General features: G+C 39.4%; 4 protein-coding genes across 9 annotated transcripts; all 4 read left to right on the forward strand.

The window, feature by feature from the left end:
* Nucleotides 1-2,168: 2,168 nt before the first annotated feature.
* Nucleotides 2,169-9,686, forward strand: LOC135625240 (phosphoinositide phospholipase C 2-like). Of its 5 annotated transcripts, none has more exons than XM_065129736.1 (11): nucleotides 2,169-3,035; nucleotides 3,198-3,477; nucleotides 4,686-4,882; nucleotides 5,678-5,813; nucleotides 5,890-6,105; nucleotides 6,952-7,038; nucleotides 7,123-7,337; nucleotides 7,533-7,650; nucleotides 8,648-8,797; nucleotides 8,886-8,972; nucleotides 9,273-9,686. In XM_065129736.1, exons 1-11 carry the CDS (start codon nucleotides 3,022-3,024, stop codon nucleotides 9,570-9,572), a joined length of 1,800 nt encoding a protein of 599 aa, XP_064985808.1. In that variant the 5' UTR covers nucleotides 2,169-3,021; the 3' UTR covers nucleotides 9,573-9,686. The 5 variants fall into 5 exon arrangements, with proteins under 5 accessions (XP_064985808.1, XP_064985806.1, XP_064985809.1 ...); XM_065129737.1 differs by having other exon boundaries at nucleotides 2,196-3,035; nucleotides 3,223-3,477; XM_065129734.1 differs by having other exon boundaries at nucleotides 2,173-3,477.
* Nucleotides 9,687-10,042: 356 nt separating this feature from the next.
* On the forward strand, nucleotides 10,043-10,994 carry LOC135625245 (rhodanese-like domain-containing protein 10). Its single transcript, XM_065129756.1, has 2 exons — nucleotides 10,043-10,527; nucleotides 10,604-10,994. Exons 1-2 carry the CDS (start codon nucleotides 10,088-10,090, stop codon nucleotides 10,803-10,805), a joined length of 642 nt encoding a protein of 213 aa, XP_064985828.1. The 5' UTR covers nucleotides 10,043-10,087; the 3' UTR covers nucleotides 10,806-10,994.
* Nucleotides 10,995-11,480: 486 nt separating this feature from the next.
* LOC103969016 (PHD finger protein ALFIN-LIKE 2) lies at nucleotides 11,481-18,540 on the forward strand. 2 transcript variants are annotated; one of them, XR_010491951.1, is made up of 6 exons: nucleotides 11,481-11,762; nucleotides 11,876-11,908; nucleotides 11,995-12,217; nucleotides 14,476-17,574; nucleotides 17,906-18,026; nucleotides 18,093-18,110. XR_010491951.1 is itself a non-coding variant. In XM_009382411.3 (5 exons), exons 1-5 carry the CDS (start codon nucleotides 11,663-11,665, stop codon nucleotides 18,342-18,344), a joined length of 729 nt encoding a protein of 242 aa, XP_009380686.1. In that variant the 5' UTR covers nucleotides 11,485-11,662; the 3' UTR covers nucleotides 18,345-18,540. The 2 variants fall into 2 exon arrangements, 1 of the variants encoding a protein (XP_009380686.1); XM_009382411.3 differs by lacking the exon at nucleotides 14,476-17,574 and having other exon boundaries at nucleotides 11,485-11,762; nucleotides 18,093-18,540.
* Nucleotides 18,541-19,343: 803 nt separating this feature from the next.
* LOC103969017 (trihelix transcription factor GT-3b-like) lies at nucleotides 19,344-20,640 on the forward strand. Its single transcript, XM_009382413.3, has 2 exons — nucleotides 19,344-19,713; nucleotides 19,836-20,640. The coding sequence occupies exons 1-2, from the start codon at nucleotides 19,468-19,470 to the stop codon at nucleotides 20,328-20,330; spliced, it is 741 nt and encodes a 246-aa protein (XP_009380688.2). The 5' UTR covers nucleotides 19,344-19,467; the 3' UTR covers nucleotides 20,331-20,640.
* Nucleotides 20,641-22,569: the final 1,929 nt, after the last annotated feature.

Below are 22,569 nucleotides of genomic sequence, written 5' to 3' on the forward strand. Positions count from 1 at the left end.
TCCACGTTCACTTTGATCATGACGAATGCCTTTTGTCGGTAGCGTCGCCGTCGCGATCCCTCCGGTGGTTTTTAACGTAGCTGTCTGCGACTAGCCCCAACCCATCTTAGTCGCCGAAACCGAAGGTCGGAGCTCTCCTATCTAGATGGAGGCAAGGAACACAGTTTTTCTCCACTGGATCTGGCCTTCGTCTCTTAGATAAGCCACGTGGACATGTGGCCATATTTATTGGACCGAGTTATGTGTTCCCTGCTTTAGAGTAGATAGGAAATCACATGTGGGGAAATAATTAAACAAAGCAGTATTTGCATATCCATATCATTATTCCTCCGATGGAGACGCCCACGATGCGCGTAGGGCGGTCGTTCCGACGGTTAACACGCGGCCAATTCCCGAGGCTACCTAGTCTCTCTTTCTCTCCGTTCCCGACCACAATATTCTTCTCCAAACCCCCGAAGAAAGCCCAGGTCAGGTTGGTGACATGGAGAGCTACAAGTGCTGCCTCTGCTTCACGAGGTGGAGCGAGGCGCAACCGCCAGGCGGACGTGAGGGCCGCCTTTGACGCCCGCTTTGATGGCGGGACGAACATGACCGTTGACGTTGAGCGGGTAAAGAGCGGGCCCTCGAGCTCCATCATAGTCTATAATATGTTATATTAAATACGAAAATAATATTTTATATCATAATTAAAATCAAATAATATTATATCTGATTTTACGATATGTATCTTTTGATATCATCTTAAAAAGATCTCTATGTGATTTGTAATGGTACTGTCTATGTGATCTCTATGAGAACTAGACTTTCCTTCTCATTTCTTCTTATTCTTTCACATGATCACTTATCGATGGTTCAGGGAAGTTGAGAGAGAAACTGTAATCTCTCAACTGTGTTGTCTATCAGATACATAGTATGCCCCATCCACTCTTGGGAGTAAAGGGTCTAGAATAAATTATTATAAGAGTTTATTCGATCAAGGATATTCCTGGAATCCTATTATAATGTGAACTTCTTTTATATTAATATGTAATCGAATTAATTCTATTATATATTTTATATAATTATAAAGGGTTATAAAATCTAAAAACCCGTATTCATAGATGACTTTCTCATACTCTTTTCTAACGAGCTCAACCCTCCTCTTATATCTCAGGTACCTTCCTTTTTGCTCGATCATCCTCGGGTGCTTTCCGGACCCTAATAAATTTTGGACACGCTGTTAGATAAACAAATTTGTCTCTTTTAGTTATCTTGAAAAATATTTTCTCGTGTTATTAGGTATTTGATTGATTGTCTAAATGATGATTAATTCATCATATGTTTTTGTCATGGTTTAGTTTCTACTTGACAATAGGAACTCTCTCTCTCTCTCTCTCTATATATATATATATATATGTGTGTGTGTGTGTGTGGATGATTGCTTTGTCTCAGGAATCAGGTCGATCACAATGTGACGTGTGTATAGATTAAGCTTGCTTAGCCACATTATGCTTTGGCAAAAATATTTTGAATTGTAATCTTTTGTGTGAATGTCAGTTGATCCGATCGAGAAAACGACCTTTTTCTCTCATGTCATTTTCTCTTTTATCAGAATCTGGCACACTTACGTCATGGGAAAAGAAAGTAAAAGAGGGAACATTCACTGGCACACTGTAAATGACACTGAAAAGAGGGAAAAAAGAAGCTACAGGAATCCAAGTTAGTTCATTAAATAACATTTTTATACGAAGCAGGTAATTAGCAGTTATGATGTATGAAGCCAACTAAGTAGTTTTCATATGTATGTCAAGAACTGTATAATATATTTCTCTCATATATGAGCATGAAACATGCAGTTTTTTCTTGGCTAGATATGTAGTTGCACTAATGATACTATGTGTGAGGACAAAAGGATATGATATTGATTGCTCGATACAAAGAAGTAAAAGGTAACATTTCATGTTTCATAATTTGTCTCGGGCGAGGGTTACAAAGAGTGTTGATTTGCTATCTATATTAACACCAATTATAAAGACTGAAATGTGGCATTTCAGTCTCCACCATCTCTGTCAACTTTTTACCCTCCATTTTCCAATCCTCTACTAAATGGATGTGTGATACAGAATCTACTCGTTCATGTTCTAACAGCTTGTTTGCACTAATCATGGCACAGAATTCCCGATGCCTGTCCAGCAGAAAAATACAAGAGGAAAGTTATTAGAACATGTTGTTGCCCCCTTACTTGTCCTACGCCCTTAGTGCTCGTCGTCTTCAACATCACGTACGTCCATTTCCACTGTAATATTCGCCTCACTTTCATGCATTCCATGGAGTCTACAAGATTGCGAAGTGTGTGGCCTATTGTACGCGAAATAGCCCTTCATTGAAGAGAACTATCCAAAGCGATAAGATCGACGTCAAAGCAGTCCAATGGTCCGTCCAAGTACGTGTTATTCCTTTTGCATAATGTCTTTTGGGACCTCCCAACCCTACTCTACACCTTTGCACTAATTAGTCCAATGCACAAGCGAAAACATTGACCCAGGTAGATCCCATTCGAACCATAAACATCCCCTCTCTCAAGCATGCGCCGATTCATTCCCGTGCGAAGAGAAACACTCGATGCATATTTGCTTCGGGTTTGAAGAGATGTGATCGATACAAGAAGCAAAGGTCGCAGGTTCTTCTCTGCGGATCAAGCAAACCCTAGCACAAGGATATATGAGTTATGCCCTTTCAGCTTGCTTCGCATGAAACCTAGGCACCTTGTCACAGCTTTGCCAACTGGGAGAAGCATGATGTCGAGAGAACAGAGAATGTAGGAAAGAGAGCATTGTTTGCAGAACGCATTGCATGCCCTAATGCATGCCTCGAGCGGTGCATCTTTTGGGGACACTTGCAGAGAGCAAGTGCAAAGGAACGTATATCTCATGGGTCCCCATGAATGAAAGTGGCAAAGATATGACAAGACCTGGTTGCCAAGGGAGAGAAAGGCATCATCTCTGAGGAAGCTGCATCATCCTCAAGCTTGCATGCAAGCCAATGTGTAGTAGAAAGTTGAGTGGGAAGGCCCATCTCTCTCTCTCTCTCTCTCGCTCTCTTTCTCTCTATGCATATGTAAATCTATCTATCTACCTATATATATATGTCTTTCCCTTTCCCTTCATACGACATATTGCCAACCTATCAGCAAACAAAGATAACATGACCACTTACAGAGTGTGCTTCTTCTTCCGGCGCCAGTACCGAGCGGCGTCGGGCCAGACGCCGGAGGCGATACAAGAGGTGTTCGGGCAGTACTCGGAGGGAGGGGTGATGCGGGAGCAGGAGCTCCGGCGGTTCATGAAGGAGGTACAGGGGGAAGCTCGAGCCGGCGTCAACGATGCCATCAAGGAGTCCAAGTACCTCAAAGAGTTGCAGAAGAAAGGGCTTTCCGTTGACGAATTCTACCACTACCTCTTCTCCGACGACAACGCCGCTCACCCCTCTTCTCCCGGGGTATGTGATGTGTGTTCTTTATATTCTCTGCTGTGGTCTCCATCCTTCTACAGATAGATACTTTCTTTTTTATGACGATGATGATGAAATATGTGCTTTGTGATGATGAACACGAAATTTAGCGGAATACTATATATATATATATATGATTTTTCATAAAAAAAATTTATTTTTTTTCCGAAATAGCATCTAAGTTTTTATTTTTTCTAAGTATACAACATTTTATTTTAATTTTATTTTCTAAGTATTTTAATCTTTAATAAAAAGAACACTTCAGTTAATTTTATATATTTATCCCGAAATGTTGTGTTTGTTAATTGTTAGTGTAAAGATTCTGAAATTTTAATTGAAATTAATGCTTCATGGAATTGGTCAGTTCATGCTTTAAGATTCCAACTCTCTTTTGATTATTTTCTAATCATTGATGATCCATTACGCAACATAATAACATATGTACACTTATAACAATACATATGCCGTTTTGTACTTAAAGAAGGATATATATATATATATATATATATATATATATATATATATATATATATATATATTCCAAGGTAGCAGGGCCACCCACGGAAGGAGGCCTGTTGTGATCGCCTCCTTCCGTGGCGAACGCGGGCACCGCTGCCTCCTCCCTTGCCACGCCGGGATGGCCCTGCTCCCCATGGTGAGGGAGCCCTCAGGGCTGGACAGGGTTTTCCGGAGCGATGGACCGGGCATTGGAATGTTTGAATGCGGAAGGCAGGCGTGCGGTCGAGGCCGCCAATCGGCCACTTGGTTCGTTCAAGAAGCTAAAATTCCTGAAATGAATCAGGACAATCTAACGGGTCATTAGTTTCTTCTAATTTACGCTTGATTTAGAGGTCTTCGTCATGAATCGAACTTTTACATCGCTAATAATGTCAGAAGAAGGAATAGTCTGCTTCAGTATACATGATTAAATATTCTGTTGCAAGCTGCATTCTATGCCTACATCGAAGGTTATGATTGTTGAGTTTAGCTTGTGATTGATTTTCGGCTAAATCAGTGGCAAAATGTTGCACACCAAATGCTTGTTTATTTGCTCGTGAGAGCTTTTTTTTATACAACTTCTTCAATGACAAGCTTTATGAGATCAGATGTCAATTCTTAGTTGCTTTTAAGACCAGTTTCCTCTGAGATTTGTAGATTGATAGGTAGTCTGATAATGTGATTCATTTTTCTTTCAGGTCTACCAGGACATGACTGCCCCGCTCTCCCATTATTTCATATATACGGGCCATAACTCATATTTAACAGGTAACCAACTCAGTAGCGATTGCAGTGATGTTCCAATCATAAAGGCTTTGCGGAGTGGGGTGAGAGTAATCGAATTGGATCTGTGGCCGAATGAAACAAACAATAATGTGAATGTTCTTCATGGGAGGTACTTGAACTGCACCTGTATCGTCAACCTGTAATATGACATTGGCTCATGGGATGTTGAGTGTATAATTGTAATAAACAATTTTTGTATTGCATGAGTGAAACAATCATAAGACTTTGCAAGGTTTAAGTAATATAATCACATTAAGTAAGTTTGGCTATTACTGAAAAAGCTAGACAAGTAGTTGTATGTGTTGGTATGCTATCATGAAGCATCCACAAGAGAGAACATTCTCCTCTTTTTTTCTCTGCTACTGTTGACATTTGTGCCAGTTTCCTAGATGGAAGCATTAGATCTAGGCCTACATCATTACATAACCTTTCTGATGTGAGAAACTTGTGAAATATCTACCCTTTGATCATGTCAACAGAACTACATCCGAGGCATCGGCTCAAAGAAAAAAGAAGACCTGATATAGAGTGATAGATATATGCTGACTTTTTCTTATGTACATATGTAAGTATATGCAAGAGATAAACTCTCCTGAGTGGCCCAAGGCCGGGGTATAGATTTCCTCATATATGTCAAGTGAGAATCGGAGAGAATAAAAGGAAAAAAAAAACCCTCAAGCGATCTTGCAATGAAAAAATTTATATATTTCTTGAAATTTAGCTTACAAATTTAGCTTTTCAATGGTACTTATAGCTGATTCAAGAATTTTTATATCTGCAGCATTCATCAGTTCATCATCTGTTATACTTGTTGTCTGGAGGCATAAATAATATGATCTTGGTGATTTATGGATGTTTTTCAAGAATTGTACTTGTAAAACTTTCTACTTATTTATTACTGTAGGACACTGACTTCTCCTGTCAAACTTATTAAATGCTTGAGATCCATTAAGGAACATGCCTTTGAAGCATCTCCATACCCAGTCATAATTACTCTTGAAGATCATTTAACTCCAAATCTTCAAGCTAAAGCAGCTAAGGTAGAATATTATTTCTCTCAACACTGCATGCTTTACTTCTAAATTATACGACCTGATCATTGTATTTCGCTTCTAGATGTTAACTAAAACTTTTGGAAACATACTGTATACTCCAACGTTGGAATCTCTAGAAGTATTTCCTTCACCGGAAGAATTAAAGATGAGGATTATGATTTCCACTAAACCACCAAAAGAGTACCTTGAATCCAAGACAACGATGACATCACCGACAACAAGCCACAAAGTCCCAACTATTTGTGATCGGCTGTTTTATCCCATCACCAAGCTTTTTGTAAGGCAATGTCTCTAGTTAAACGAAGAATATTCAATTTTTTTTTATTGTTTCTAGTAAAGTTTTCTTAAGTCTTCCTTTATCTCTATTTGCAATAGAAATTCCACAGTTGTATCACATTGTCTCATTGTATTATCTATCAATAGATTTTAGATGATTCTCTTTCATAGCTTTGTACATTACCTTTAGAATTCTATCATCTAGTTTTAGTAAAACTATCTTTGTCTTTGTTTAATTGATATCTCCTAAATTCTGTTTTTGAAACCATTAATCTGTATTGATTAGTCAAACTTTTGTTAGATATAATTTTACAATCTCTATGAGTAACTGTATCTTTCTAGTGAGAAAAAAATAACTATAGTTATATCTGCTCTTGAGAGTAATTGAATATTCAATTCTATTTTAGATGTGAGGATAAACAATTGTGAAATTACGAGTACATTAGATGTAGAAAATTTTTCTAAAATTCTCTCTTGGTTTGGTCATGTAATCCAACTGAAAAGGCAGAAGTAATTCTAACATTTAGAATCTCTTCTCCTAAAACAAAATTTAATTTTATGCTCAATTTTTTTCATCTTTACAATATCATCCTTGACATTCTTATCTACAAATATACCTACTTTGTTTCTATATTTGAACTTACGTGTGTCCAAATTTTTATATATTGTATTACCGATCTTCCTAGATTTCCCCTTACCTACTTAGTTTCCTATAAATGAATTATATTATTTCTTCATTTATCATCATATCCGCTAATTCTAACCCCTCCTCTGAAAGTGTTCTTATATTACATGTTGCTAACTTAATCCTGTGGTCTTTAACTAATTTCTTTACCTTAATATCAAGATCAAGGAAAAAGAGCATGAAGGGCAAAAAGTAGATGAAGAAGAATGGAGTGAAGAAGTTTCGGACCATGAAGCCATAACTAATGATGTCAGTACCAATTTCTTTGTTTCCTTCTTGGTAGTTTCTGCGATGTGAAATTCAATTATGCATCTTATTCGCTGACAAATTCAGCATGAACTAAATGAACATTATCAAGAAGAAGATCCTGAGGAGGGCAATGGAAAACCACCAATTGAATACAAGCGTCTAATAGCGATCGCAGCAAAGAAAATGCAGGGTGACTTAACCGAGGCACTGAAGATTGATCCTCATAAAGTTACACGTCTTAGCCTAAGTGAACTAGCACTTGAGAAAGCTGCATCATCCCATGGAACTGAACTTATTAGGTATTTTAGAAGCAGGTCTTTCTTGGTGTATTTCATATGTTTCTTACTGCTTATTTGTGTCATCATGTTTGATTCTGCAATTGAATCTCTCCTCTCTGATGAGTTTCTTGTGTTGTTTCGCATTGGATTGATTTTGTGTTTATGGGCTTAACGTAAAAGAGGTAAGACTAGGAAGCTGATTGATTATGTTTCCAGGTTCACTCAAAGAAACTTGTTAAGGATATTCCCAAAGGGCACACGTGTTACTTCTTCTAATTACAAACCATTGCTTGGTTGGATGCATGGAGCACAGATGGTTGCACTAAACATGCAGGTACTTGCTTTGCTTCTATTGTACTTAGGATCATAATTTACCCCTACAGGTAGGTTCATTCTGGGACGCTTACATAGTAGCTGTTAGATAAAGAATGTCAGAGCTGGAGCTGATTGTAATTTACTATATCAGAATGCAAACCTTATACTTATCCTGCAGTGCTTAGCATTATTGAGAAATTTTAATGGCTCTTTTAGATACAGTAGTTCTGCAAGACATCCCTTATTTCTTTTAGTGTTCCCGCATGTTATAATTGCATTTATTGTATTCTTTGAATCGTATTTTACTTGCAGAGATTGTCCCAAAAATATGCTAAGTTATATGTGCAGAATCATTTTCTGGAAATATTTGCCCTAATCTTGTGTTCTGTATTCTGTTCATCATACAGTTGGCTTTCCGATGACCTTTTAGCATACATATCTACCGCTCTTCTTTCTTCAGACCCTTTTGATGTGAAATCTGTGATCTCTGTTAGACTTAATGCTGTGGAAGGGGCACCTGCAAGTTGGTTATAGATTCTATCCATTTAACTTCCTTGGGGTTACAAATTATCTATCATGCACATTATTGAGCACTCTAATCCATTCAATCCTTATTTATATAGCTGGGCCTTCGTAGACAAATAATTTTCTGTTGGCTTTAGCTGTAATTCGAAGTCTCGAAGATTCACCTGCTTTTATCCATCGTCTACACATTTCTTGGAACATGAAGTAGGATGATCATATATGTTTGTGAAGTTTATTCAAGGCTATTATATATATTTTTTGTAGGTTGGTTATACTAGCATATAGAGTATTTTGCTAATCTAAAACTAGGTTGTTTTGCCAGATTGCTTTGGTGTACGAGTTTGTTCCAATAAAATTCGCCACTGGCTTGCCCAAATTATATCACAAACTAATAGTTGACGTTGAATTCCTGCAATATATCACAAACTAATAGCTGATAGAAGAATTTATTCAATTTTTATTTCATCATGGATATGAATATTGCACCACAGGGATATGGGAAATCACTCTGGTTGGTGCATGGTATGTTCAAAGCAAATGGAGGGTGCGGATATGTGAAGAAGCCAGATATACTGTTGAATGATAATCCAGATCAACTCTATGATCCTAAAGCTACATTGCTACCGATGAAAACATTGAAGGTGAATTTTGACCATATTCTGCTTTTATATCTCAACAGTTATTTTACCTTTGTGACGTTCATATTAACATGATGCCATTTAACATCAGGTGACGGTATACACCGGGGACGGGTGGCGCTTTGATTACCATAAATCACATTTTGATACATTTTCACCACCAGATTTTTATGCAAGGGTAAGATTAAGGAAATAACATGATTTTTGTGCCAATATATCAGTAGTATGGGTAAGATCAATCCTTTCAAGGAAGAATACATATGATATGGTTATTTTCATGCTACTAGATTTGATCATTAACCTTTGCGCTATTGATGAATTGATTCGATCATTAAGCATTAGTTGTGCCGTGTTCATGGAAAGCATATTTCTTATAGCCTAATTCAGACAGTTTGCTTTTGCACTTGCAAGTAGAAGATAGAATATCAATGTATCTTCATGTCAGTTATGAACTTGAGGCATGTTATGGATGAAACAGGTGGGCATAGCTGGAGTGCCAGTTGATACAACAATGAAGCAAACAAAAATAATCGAGGATTGTTGGACGCCCGTTTGGGATGAAGAGTTCGAGTTCAAGTTGACTGTTCCAGAACTTGCTTTGCTTCGCATCGAAGTTTTCGAGCACGATGTGTCGGACCAGGATGACTTTGCTGGCCAGACTTGTTTGCCGGTGTGGGAATTAAGGACTGGGATCCGCTCTGTTAGTCTGTGCGACGTCAAGGGTCAGGCCCTAAAATCTGTGAAGCTGCTAATGCGCTTTGATTTCATTTTCCATTGAAGTCTGTATCCAATTTTATGATAAATCGTGTGATTTCCATATATAAAGCTGAAGCATGTCTCGTTGCTGTAAAACAACATAAAACTTTGGATTAATACATCCTCTTGTTCTTTCTGTTCTTGCAACTACATATTGACTTTGCTCTGTAAGGTCATATTGCTGTTTCTGTAAAAATAACAAATCCAAATTATCTTCCAATGTTCATGTTTTGTGGTTGCACAAAAGAAAAAATGTCTTTACATATTCTTTGATTTGATTTTATCATACAATGAAATCATATACTCATATTGTGCTTTTGTTGTATTTAGTCTTTATTGTTTGTGTTATGCAGCCGCACATATAGAACCTAAATCGCTTAATATTAGATATATATATACAAATATGTCGATATTTTAAGCTATTATGACGTGGTCGCATACGTCCAAGTCGACAACCAAACACAACACGAGAGACCATTAGATAAGTCTATCCATAGCAAGAGGAGGAGAAAGAAGAACACAGCAGCAGCAGCAGCCATGGCCGCCGGTGCCGCGCACGTCGCCACCGCCAAGCTGCGGCGCGCAACCTTCATGGCGAGCACTCCACCACCAGCGCAAGGCCGGGCATACCCCTCCGGCGGCCAGCTGGAGCTCATCCGCTCCGGTGTCGTCCGCGCCATCCCGCCCAAGGACGCCGCGGCCGCTCTGCGGACCGAAGACTTCCGCCTCCTGGACGTCAGGCCGGCGTGGGAGTACGAGAAGGCCCGCGTCGGGGGGTCGCTTCATGTCCCCTTCTTCGTGGCGGACACCGACCCCACCCCCGTCACGCTGCTGAAGAAGTGGGTGCACTTCGGCTACATCGGGCTGTGGACGGGTCAGCATCTCACCACCATCAACGAGCAGTTCCTCCCTCAGGTGGAAGAGCTGGTGCCCGACAAGGAGGACAAGCTCCTCGTGGCCTGCGGTGAAGGACTCAGGTAAACGAAAGCTCCACAGCCTCTGTGTCAAAGCTCCGCTCTCATCTGTGCTGATACCTTTCTTTCTTGACTCGAGGTCGATGATTGCGGTGAGGGCACTGCACAATGGAGGGTACAAGAACTTGGGGTGGCTGGCCGGAGGATTCAACAGGTCCGGCGACGGTGATTTCTCCGAAGTGCAGGGAACATCTAAGCTGCAGTACGCCACTGTCGGGGGAGCGTCGTATCTCTTCCTGCAGTTGCTTCTGTTGCTGAAGGTGATCGGCAAGGAGAACTGAGGCAGCCGAGTTCATGCTCACATCTCCACTGGGAGGTGACTTGTACTTGTTTTGGAATCATGTGGCTTCTGAACGCTCCATTGATGAATGAGTTGGTGCTCATCAAAGAGCCATTTCTTGAGAAACACTAACTGTTTACGCTTATCCTTGAAAACTATGGTATAGTATTCTGGTGATTAACAGATAGTATATATCTTTCTAGAAATGAATTTTATATGATTATATTATACCCTTTAGATTAAAGGCACTAATAATAAAAAAAATTGAATGGACATATGAATATTAAAATAACAAGAAATAATTACTATTATGAGTGGTACAGAAAAGATAGAGAATAATTAAAAAATATTTTAATAAAAATTTGGTATAAAAAATAACCAATCAAATCGTCCAACACAAACCATAAGTATAAAAAGAAAAAGAAAAAAGCTATTTTATTTTCTAATTATATGTCACGTGTTTTGCGCGTGACAAGATGTGGTTTCGTTTACTTGAAGCCCGATCCGACGGACCTGACACCGGGATTGAATCCAATTGACAACCGGTCCGATTTGGTCGCCACGTATTCCCATTTTAGATAAATGAAAAATACACTAATTTCGGAAGAAAAAAAAAAGCAAAAGAGACAGAGGAAAAATACATTAATAATTTCGAAAAGCCCAAAAGGGCAAACCAAATTCGACCTTTATTGCTTCTCTCTCTCTCTCTTCCTCGGCTTCTAGATAGATGGGAGCCGTCTTCCTCGCATCGATCACGAGAACACTACCACTTCGCTTGCTCTCTGCAAGCGCTCCCTCCTCCTCCGGCGATCCATAGTGCCGGATCCGAACGCCCCCTGATCTGAGACCCGCCGCGTCATGGAAGTCGGCTCCATCTCCTCCGCCCCCCGCACCGTGGAAGAGATCTTTAAGGACTATAGCAGCCGCCGCGCCGGCATCGTCCGCGCCCTCACCCATGGTTCCCTTCCCTTCCTTTTGCCTCGCGCTCTCTATCTCTCTCTCTTGTGATGATGTTGCTATTGTCGTTGTTCTTCTTTGGCTGACCTCTTTGACGGCGCTTGTTGGTCCCAGATGTCGACGAGTTCTACGCCCAGTGCGATCCGGGTGGGTTTCTCGCAGCCTTCGCCTCGCAGATCCAGCTTGTTTGGTGTTTCCGGGTGTATTCTTGATCCGATTTGTCGGTGGTGCAGAGAAGGAGAACTTGTGCCTGTACGGCCACCCCAACGACTCGTGGGAGGTGAACCTCCCGGCGGAGGAGGTGCCGCCGGAGCTGCCGGAGCCAGCGCTTGGGATTAATTTCGCGAGGGACGGGATGAACCGCCGCGACTGGCTCTCGCTCATCGCCGTGCATAGCGACTCCTGGCTCTTGTCTGTTGCTTTCTATCTTGGGGCGCGCCTCAACCGGAACGAGAGGTATGGGTTCGATTCAAAGGAGCAGTCTCTGGAATTCTTACTGTCTCTTATTTCTATATGTTCTATGCATAAATTGTGCGGTCGAGTAGGAGGTAGGAATGGGTAGTTCCAGAATCTGGTGCCTTTACAGTTCATAACTGTAAATGCTTGGTAGATATGTTGGCTTGTTTCGATGGTTTTATGATTAAGGTTACAGGACAGACTGATAATTAATATTTGACCATAAAATACTGCGATTATAGTTTAATGTTATTAGACATGATGATGGATATGTAAGTTGGGAAATGACTGAGAGATTGAGATTTCTGATGCTTGTCTAAAAGAATAATCTCCATTTAAAGAAAAACTTCTGTTGCCCATTATCTCATTTGGAAATGGGAACGCAAACCTACTTAAATCGGATGGGTGAATATACATTCTTGCCGAGGCCTTGGTGTCTGGCAAACAGACACATTATTGATACATGGCATAGGCCAATGGGAAACAAGTATTTGAAAAGAATCCTGTTTTTACCTTACTAATAGCTCATGATATGCTTTAAAAGTATCCATTGTCTGAACACATGCATGGGCGAGAAGATTTTTCCCCCCGGTAACTGAGAGCCCACATTGTGTCTCATAGCAGTCCCTTTCGTCCCAATAACACAGCATGCGGAGAACGTGGTAGTCTAGCAAATTTTTGTCCAAACACATCATCATGTAAAATTTTATAATGTTTTTGTTCTAACCAATACTCTGAATATGCTGAAATTGATAGGTTTATTCACTTCTTTTGATACCTGTTGTTGTTAAAATAGTAGGCCATAGGGTCACTATAGCGGTTTGTAGTGTTTGGGGCTAGTATGTAGCTCAAGTCAAGAATATATCCCTGTGTGCTTGTGTGTGATTGAATTATTTGATAATTTTTAATCTTATAAATTACATTTAGTGGGTTGCTTTGACTCGTAGTGTCTGATCTCTGCTCTCTGCTCTCTGCTATCTTTCAAGATGAATTTCCTTATTGTAAATTATTTAAACTGCTGAGACCGAGTTTGAAGGCTTTGTTGAATCTAAAAAAATGACATCAATAGGCTTATCTGGATGAGTACTTTAATAAAGTGAATGTGTTAGTTATGACAAGGCTCCTAACATGGCCAAGAGGACTAACCATGTCATGGTAAAGCCTCTTATATCGGTTGATGATTTTTATTGTTTAATAGCATTTGTTGTAAGCAGTTGGTGGTTGTCTAATGTCAAACCAACCTATCCTTTACTTATTTTTGTGTAATAATACATTGGAGGATACAACTAGCTAGTATTCTCCCCCAAAATTGCTTTATTTATGTTAGGGTGTGTTTTTCATAGTACAACTTTTTCTTATTTTCCTAGCTCCAGTGGTGATGTTGCTGGGTGGTTTAAGAAGATTGTGCTCTTTATTCTTCTCATCTTTTTTCTTTTTATTGGTGAAGAATGGTAACCATAGTGGAGTATAACATCTTGAAATGCGGCTCCAATTAAAATGTGCTATGAAGCTAGATAATATTATCTTATGTGCTCATATTTTGAATTATTTCACAACTTTTTATACATGTTGCTGCAACGTAAATGGTATTGGCTTCCACACTTTGATGACTACCTGTTTGATAATACTTAATGCACAATCATTTGTGAGGATATGAATATTCAGAGACTTGGTTGATCTAGTGGGTTCATATAATTAGCTCCTTTAGATTATTGTGGATATGTGAGATTGTAACTTACAGTTTAGCTGCCATTTTGCTAACAAAATGTTATTTAGGAATCATTTAACAATTCCGATCATTTATCTTTTAAATTTTTCTATATTGACGACTAAGAATGTACCATATTATGGAGAACATTTGGAGTTTATTAGTCTGTAGAATTTGATATTTGGCCCTATCAAATTTGTTGGAACTTAGCACTTCAATTGGATATAGGCCTTATGAAACTATTTCAGATACACTGTTATGCCTACACTGGTGTGTGCCTGATCATGTCTTTTTAAATACATACGTGAAATATGAAGTGCAGAAATGATTTGCCACTTAATGGACATAGGAAAATTTTAATGTGACCCTTCATGGCGCTATATATACAAGGGAGTAAGTTTTTTGGCATGGAGAGTTAAAATTGAATTGTAAAATTTAGCTAGTTATCTTCACAATTAGCATCGAACTTGGAATAGGATTGATCAAACATTTGTTGCTCAGATCAGCCATTCCTTATCTTATTTAGTCAATTCCTTGGCTGCATTGCCAGATTGTTGGCAGGCTGATTTGATCATGGTACGAATAGGTCAATCCTGATTGGCAAAGAAAGAATTCAGGTAACTCACTCAAACATTTTGTTGTTCCGATTGAATTGTGCTTTAATTGGATCCAGAAATTCACAACACCTACTTTCGATATAGACTTATTGATCAATTTGGTAGATTACAGAAGTCAAAGAAGTTCGAATGTCATAAGGTCCCAACTATTTGGGGTTATATGCATGGATTCTTTTTCTTGCCAACAACACCGTTGAGGGAAAAATTACTTGTCAAACAAGAAGTAATCAAATAATCAATTATCAAATACATCTTTAGTGTTTCTAATAAATTTTTCTTGACACTGCTTGTCTAAAAAGTAATCAACAAGCAATGTTACTTGAAGTAATCAAAGATGCTTGTATCATAAAAAGTAAAACTATTTTAGTATTTTTACCAGCTTTAAAATAAAAGCAATTTTGTTATTTCTATTTTTAGTCATTTTACAAATAACACCTCATCTATCCCATCCTCTCTTTTTCTTTAGTGATACAAGTCACTCTTTCAATAGTCATGCCCATATGTGAATAATTGCTTTAGAAACCATTAAGCAGCCCCAAAAAGGCATTCAGGTCAGAACCTTTGATCATTGAGCATGAATTCATTTATCTTTCCTTTTAATTGTATGTTAACTTAGGGGTCCAAGGCATTATTAAAGTTAACAGGTAAAAGATACATGATGCACTACAATCTATCAGTTGATAAGAAGAAAGTCCTATTTGTGCATAACACGTCTGGTTGCTGATGCCATATGGTTTTTTTTTCATAAAGAAACATGCAGACATGTTGGAAAAACAAATTGAAAATTTGTCACAGGTGATATTAGACTTTTTCATTTTCTTGTCTGCTAGATTCTTTCTTGTTGTTTGCAGGGTTATGGTTTCAAAAAGATGATAAAGATGGAGTTCGCTCGTAAGATTTGACGGGTATAGATACACAACAAGATATTTAAATGCCAATAGTTATTTGGTTTTGTGACTAAAAAGGTTGATGGGAACCTGCATAACATACAAAAGCCTTAAAATTTGGTCTATTATTTTGAGGATAAATTTTTTTTTAGTTGAGCTTAAGGATTTGACTCTCGCATAACCCTTGCCCTGCCTATTCTTTGACCGTGGGGGGCAATTTGATTTTTTATATGCAACCTGATTTCCTAATTAATTTGTGCAAGATACCTGAACATGTTCCATGCATGAAAGAGCATGGAGACTACTAGAAGCTGCTATATGATTTAGATGGCATAAAAGGGTCTACAGTCCTGAATTATGTGGAACTTGTTTTTCCGTGAGCATACTTGGTGGTAAAGTGAAGGTAAATTGATCCTGGTCTGGATCAATATGTTGGATTTTTTTTAACTGCACCTATCTACTTGCTTGACCCACTAAAACCATTCCTAGATTGTGCTGATCTAAAGTTCATGATTAAAGCCCATCAATGCCCTACCTAATGGACTGAGGTCTCATATTGATTCTTTGTTAGATACTTAGATCATGCCCAATATGCTCTCATAAGGTATAGACCACTTGCCGGCAACTCTATTCGAGCACAATAAATAGCATAGAATTGCAAACATGGAATTTTGAGAGCTTTACTCTTCACGCTAGATTTTGAAAGGACTTCTGTGTTAGCAATTGATTAATACATTTCTACCTGATGTCTGTAGTCGTTTATGTAAATTATGGGAGGTGTTTGAAGTGAAGGAGTGCTGTCGGATGGGGTTTTCATGTATAAAGTGATGCTCTTGGATGAAAGGGAAGACCACATTATACCTGTGCAGAGTTGATTTTGAATGATGCACTGATTTTGAGTAGTTATACACAAACTACTGCAGAAGCATGATGGTATTAGTTTTGCTCATGCAATTAGCTGGATGAAAATGTGTGAAAATCATGGGTTTGGGGAAGTGTTGTAGCTGCTGCTTGTGTTGGAAGTCAAGCTCTGATGCATCTTTGTTTCAGGTCCCAGTGAAATTCTGCAACCGCAGTTTCGTCCTACCTGTCCTTGTTTTTCACCTTGTACGTTATAAGTTGAGATCCATGCATTATTTCATTGCTTTATTGTGTATTTTTTAGTTAAAAATTAACCCCACTTAATAATAACTGATATGATATAAAAATCTTTGTTTTCTCATTACTGATATACCAGGCACTGGATCATTCTTTATTGTCATAAAATAGATACATCATATGCACATGCATAGCCTGAATCATTTAGATTTAACCTTTGATTGGATGTCTCTAAGAAATAGAAGTGACTGAAATAACACTGAGGTCAGTGTCTCTCAGAATGCAATAAATAATATGTACTGTTCCTACTCGTTTTTTTACTAGGGAAGTCAGAATATCTCTCTGAATTTCTGGATATCATATTAATTTATTCAAGGAAAGAAAGAATGATGCTCGTTTCTTTTGTCTGTTTGATTTCTTTGTATGCTGGTTACCATGCAAGAATGTGAAGTCAAGAGTGTTTGGAACGTTGAATATTAGCTATTTTTATATTGCATAATGGGAGTGCTAATTTGATTTTTATATTGAATAGCTATTTTTATCTTGGTATTCTTTTTTTTGTAGTCTTTGTAGAACCTAAATGGTCAGACCTTCTATGTTATAGCCAAACTCACTTAGCAATCCAAGACTGAGTTAATTGGCTGTATGCAACGGTAAAGTTATATAATAAGCTGTCTGCTAATATGGTTTTTGATTGAGTAATTTGGTTGCTGTTGTTTCTATCATGTGCTCCATCTTGATATAGAGAAAATTTGCTAACTGATGCACATGACTGTCTCTACATCCAGAGGTTTCAGTCTGGCACTTAATCTGAATAGAAGTTGTTCTGCAATATGATAACACTAAGCCTATTGCACTCATGTGTGAAGCATGGAGACGTTAGTCAGTGCCAGGTGAAGACTAGGTAGCATGCGGAGTATGCAATGTCGAAGCCTAAACAAGTGAACTGTGCAACCTTTGTTTGGAGATCAGCATGTCGTGAACTTTTCCTCTGGATTTGCAGTTTTCATAATGATATTTTTCACCAATGCCTTGAGCTCGAAGGATGTTAGTAAGAAAACCAATTGAAAATGAAAAGTTTCTAGTACATAAGATTTTAGCCAAATTTGTCAATATTTTTATGCATGATGTATCTTGTTTCAAAAGTCAGCACTCAACATGTTTGTTCTAGATTACTAAGTCAGCAGTGGTTAAAAGTTATACTTTGTAACTAGAATTGTGGTAAACATAGTATAAGCTGAAGCAAAGTCTTAACTGAAAGTATATGCATCAAGTACTAGGATGAAAATTCTATAGTCCCAGTTGACTACTTTTGTCAGTGTTTCTTAAACACAAGGCTACCGAAGGTATAATATGTTGTTCTCCTTCATACCGACAGGAAACGCTTGTTTAGCATGATCAATGAACTTCCAACCGTCTTTGAAGTGGTCTCGGACAGGAGGCGATCGAAAGAAAAGTCTGGCGTGGACAGTGCAAGCAAATCTAAACTCTCAACCAAGGTGATGATCATTGAATCTTTGAGTTGTGCCTAATTTGGTGAGCAATAACTACATGTTCCTCCGCAGCGATCAAGCGAAGGACAGATAAAAAGCAACTCAAAGACAGCCGACGAGGAGTATGGTGAAGATGACGACGAGCACAGCGAAACCCTTTGTGGAACTTGCGGTGGAAGTTACAGCGCAGATGAGTTTTGGATTGCGTGTGATGTATGTGAAAGGTGGTTTCACGGGAAGTGTGTGAAGATAACTCCTGCAAAAGCTGAGAGTATAAAGCAGTACAAGTGCCCCGGTTGCAGTTCAAAGAAAGGAAGGCAGTAAGAATTTGTTCCCATTCCTCAAATGCAAAGCCGACCACTCCGTTCCTCCTTTATGTTAACTGTAGTTACTAAGTAGTGTTAGGTCCTGTCAAAGTGCGTTTCATCTGAATCCGAATTATAACATTGGAAGAGTCAATTATCATCTTTAACTCGTATTATCAGCTTAAACTATTACATAGATCTGGATTTGCGTTTGACGTGCCTTCTTCTCCATGCTTCTTTCTTGTGCATCTATAGTTAGTTAATTGTGCAAGCATTTATCGAATTTACTTGGCATGAATTCCTTTCACGTTGAAATTAATTTGACCCATATGAATGCATGACTTCTTTTTTCTTACTATGTGCCTCTTAAATTTGGTCATTATTTTCATGATGATATATGAAGAACGAGGCTTGCATTTTTTCTTACACACTGAAATTTAACTGATTAAACCAGCAATCGACAAAAATAATTAGTAACGTAGTAATCAATCACTTCAAATTGGTTTCCACCATAACCAGGGATGTGTTGCAATGTCGGGCTTTGCACATGAGATGTGGTTCGATATTTTGAATGACTCGGAAATGCGCGTCACATTTACTTTGTTTCGACCCAACCGTCTGTCTACCCACGCAGGGAGGGTCGACGCACATTGTTTGACACCTCATAAATGCGAGGGGCCCACCGTGACAGACCTCAGATCGTAAGACCCACGAGATTTATGTGGGACCCGATGGCCGGATCCATCGGGGCCCGTGCGGAACCCACTTGGATGGCCAATCGGCGACCGCGTCGGACGTGTAGCCTGGCCGAGAGGTCTCCAAATTGGAAGAGAGGTCTCCCAAAGCGTAGCGCTCAAGTCAGGGAAGCCAACTGGTTTCCTCCTCTCGCTCTCTCCTTCCTCTCGTAAGCCTGATGTCACCCAAACGCAAGCCAACCCCCCCCCCCCCCCCCCCCTCGGGCCGCGTGGGAACGGAGAAGCAGACAATGGAGAAAGCACAGCCGTTGCCGCGTTGACACATAGACGCGACCACGCGACTTCCTCCTCCCGAGGCCACCATCCCTCCCCATCACCCATCAAGATCTTCCTTCCGTTCCCACGATCTCTCTCTCGCTTCTCGCTTCTCTCTTCTCTCTTCCTTCCATGGAACTCCACCCTTACCTCCGAGTTAAACCCCCCCAGGAGACCTCGGAACGGTTCCCCCAGTGGACTCATGACGAGACCATGGTGTTCCTCGCCATCCGCTCCCAGCTCGACAAGAGCTTCGTCGAGACCAAGCGTAACAAGCCCTTGTGGCAAGCCATCTCTTCCTTGCTGCAGCAGAGAGGCTTCTTCCGGACCCCCGACCAGTGCAAGTCCAAGTGGAAGAACCTCGTCACGCGGTTCAAGGTCCTATATTTCTCTCTCTCTCTCTCTCTCTCTCTCTCTCTCTCTCTATCTATCTATCTATCTATCTATCTATCTATCTTTTTTTTTTTTAGAGGTAAATGTATAATGTTGATTTGATGCAGGGAAGTGAGTCTGTGGAGGGAGAGATCAATCGGCAGTTCCCTTTCTACGAAGAAATGAGGAAGATATTCTCCGATAGGATGGAGAGGCTGCTCGTCCTCGAGAAGGCGAGGGGGAAACAGGTGCAAGTCCAAGCGAAAGAGTGGGAGGAGGAAGAGGGGGAAGGGAAGGTGGCGGGGAGCAAGAAGAGGCGGAAGGTGGAGAGAAAGAAGCGGCCCGACGAAGAGGTGGAAGGTGCCGTGAGGGACTTTATGCGGCGGCAGCTGGAGATGGAGGCTCGATGGGCGGAGGCGGTTGAGGCGAGGGATGCAGAGCGGAGGGCCAAGGAGGAGCAGTGGAGGAGGCTGATGCAAGGTTTGCAGGAGGAGAGGACGGACCTGGAGAGGCGGTGGAGGGAGCGGGAGGAGGAGCGGCGCGTCCGGGAGGAGACCCGAGCCGAGAGGCGGCACGCCCTCCTCATCGCCCTTCTCAACAAGCTCGTTCACAAGGATTTCTAGTTTGCAGCAACAGCAATCACAGCTCTAAGCTTCGCTCTATGGCAGAACGGGAGATGGAAGAAGTGAGATAGAGAGAGAGAGAGAGAGAGAGAAAGAAAGGTTAGCTCTTTGATCTTAGACTAGCTTTTATATATGCTTTGCTTACCATCAAGAATTAGGTACCAGTAGCATCTGCTAACGCAACAGAAGCATGCAGATGCTTCTTCTGCCTCATTCCACTTTGAGAAGGCAATATAACTCAAGAGTTCTCAACTCATATAAAATGGTTTTTACTACCTGTTGGAATAAACTGGAATTATGATTATTAGTATCACAGATTCTTATACATTCACTGTGAATGATTTCAAAAAAGATATGATGCTCTCTGTATATATCTTTTAAGAGCACTCAGAAGAAGAAGGAATGCCAATGAAAGGATCAGAGTTACTTGATCTGTTCCTAACTCTTGAAGTTCCTCATGGTATTTACTGGTCAGACTAAACCATAGAAAGGCTCTGTGAGTTACTCTTCATCGCATGATATGAATTTGTAGTTGCTTAGTGTTTCCACATCTTGAAATGAGGCATCGGAAATAGATATATGAGATTACCATAAAAGAAAGAAAGAAAGAATGAGAAGTGTTTCTGTTTTCTCGACCACTAAGAACAGTTCTAATTAAGAATCAAAGAAGGGATATTTATTTTAAACAAGACCAGTAAAAGATTTATATAGCTTTGGTTGAGCTTGAGAAGCTCATTATCTATGTATTATCCTATGTTAGGGGCAGTATCGGAAGGAGTCTTGAATCCATGCCCACCCAATAGATTGATTTCAAGCAAAGAAGTTCTTTAAATGTTTGTAGTTGATTGAATGCTGAGGGAAGCTAATATGCTTTTCAGTTGGATTTCAGCAGAATGATTCACGAGTTACTGATGAAAATTCATGCTGAAATTAGAGTTTAATTTCCTGCAATTCACACTTACAAGATCACAAGTAAAAGGGAAGATTGACATGATAAGAGTTATAGACAAATAATCAGAAATGAACTCTCATCAAAAGCTAATATGCTCTACTTGATGATAATTGATTGGTGAGAACAACAATGTCATAAGCTTTTCTTCTCCTCGTGTAATCATGTTCAGTGAGTTCTACCCTTCCATGTTTATGGCTTTCATTTGAATTAAGAGATGGGAATGCAGTTGATGCAGATACCAATGCAGTGGAATCGAAAACTGGAGTGGCATTGACTGCTGCAGCAACTGAAACAAATAACTTGAACTAAAGATGATATGATTTAGTAGCCACAATAACAAATCTATTCCAGACTTTTATCTGGAGTATATTGTCCTACTGCCTCAAACCTTGTAGTCTTAATCTGACTCCCACTGTAAATGATGAGAGATATGGAGGAGATTCTTATCTGATGGATTCAAGGGCCACAGCTTTCTACAGCAGCAGCAGCAGCAGTGAATGATGGACCTTTGAATTCAGCAGCAGACATGAGGATGTTTTGTTGACCATTTCATCTGAATATTATTAATTAGCAGTGGCATTTTGCAGGAGGGAGAATGCATGTTGGGTTTGATGGCTGTAGTGTCTTCATTCTGACAACAATCTTTAATGGCACAACTCACTGTGTCCAATTTTCTGTGCAGCATATAGGACTTTGTGTGTCATGCTTCCAAGTCTGTAGCTGTATGTGTTTGAACCTTTTCGATTGAATTGAGCTTAGTAATAATAATTAAGACCAGCTTGATGGATCTCTTAATCATAAAGAAGAGCTCAAGGTCTAGAAAAAGTTTGTCCTCCTTCTCAGCCCAAAGTTTCTGGCACCCAAATAGATGAGATGCTAATTGACTTGGACTGAATAATTTACAGCTCCCGGTTGTTGAATGCTCTGCTATGAAAAGAAATATTAACACATTCAAGGATGTGTTAAAAGACCAGAAGAAAAGAAATTTAATTTGACATCGAGCTATCTTAGTCCGAAAAATTATCATCTCTGCGTATTTACTAATTTGATCGTTGAAGAAACCTCGACAATATGTTTTCGTAAGTGATCTAAAAGTCAAACTTTTACGAATCTAATTTGAGATTTATCGAGTTACAAGTTTTATAATGGGATTTGATTCATAAGATTTAGACACAAATTTATCGTGTTAATTATAAAGAAAAAAAATACTCTGAGTATATAATAGTGTCCAAAACTCGAAATCATTCTTCTTTTTCGTATCCAAAATGAACTACTCCTCAAAATATA

The sequence above is a fragment of the Musa acuminata genome, chromosome BXJ2-10 (assembly GCF_036884655.1).
Source record: "Musa acuminata AAA Group cultivar baxijiao chromosome BXJ2-10, Cavendish_Baxijiao_AAA, whole genome shotgun sequence".
NCBI classification, from domain to species: Eukaryota; Viridiplantae; Streptophyta; class Magnoliopsida; order Zingiberales; family Musaceae; genus Musa; species Musa acuminata.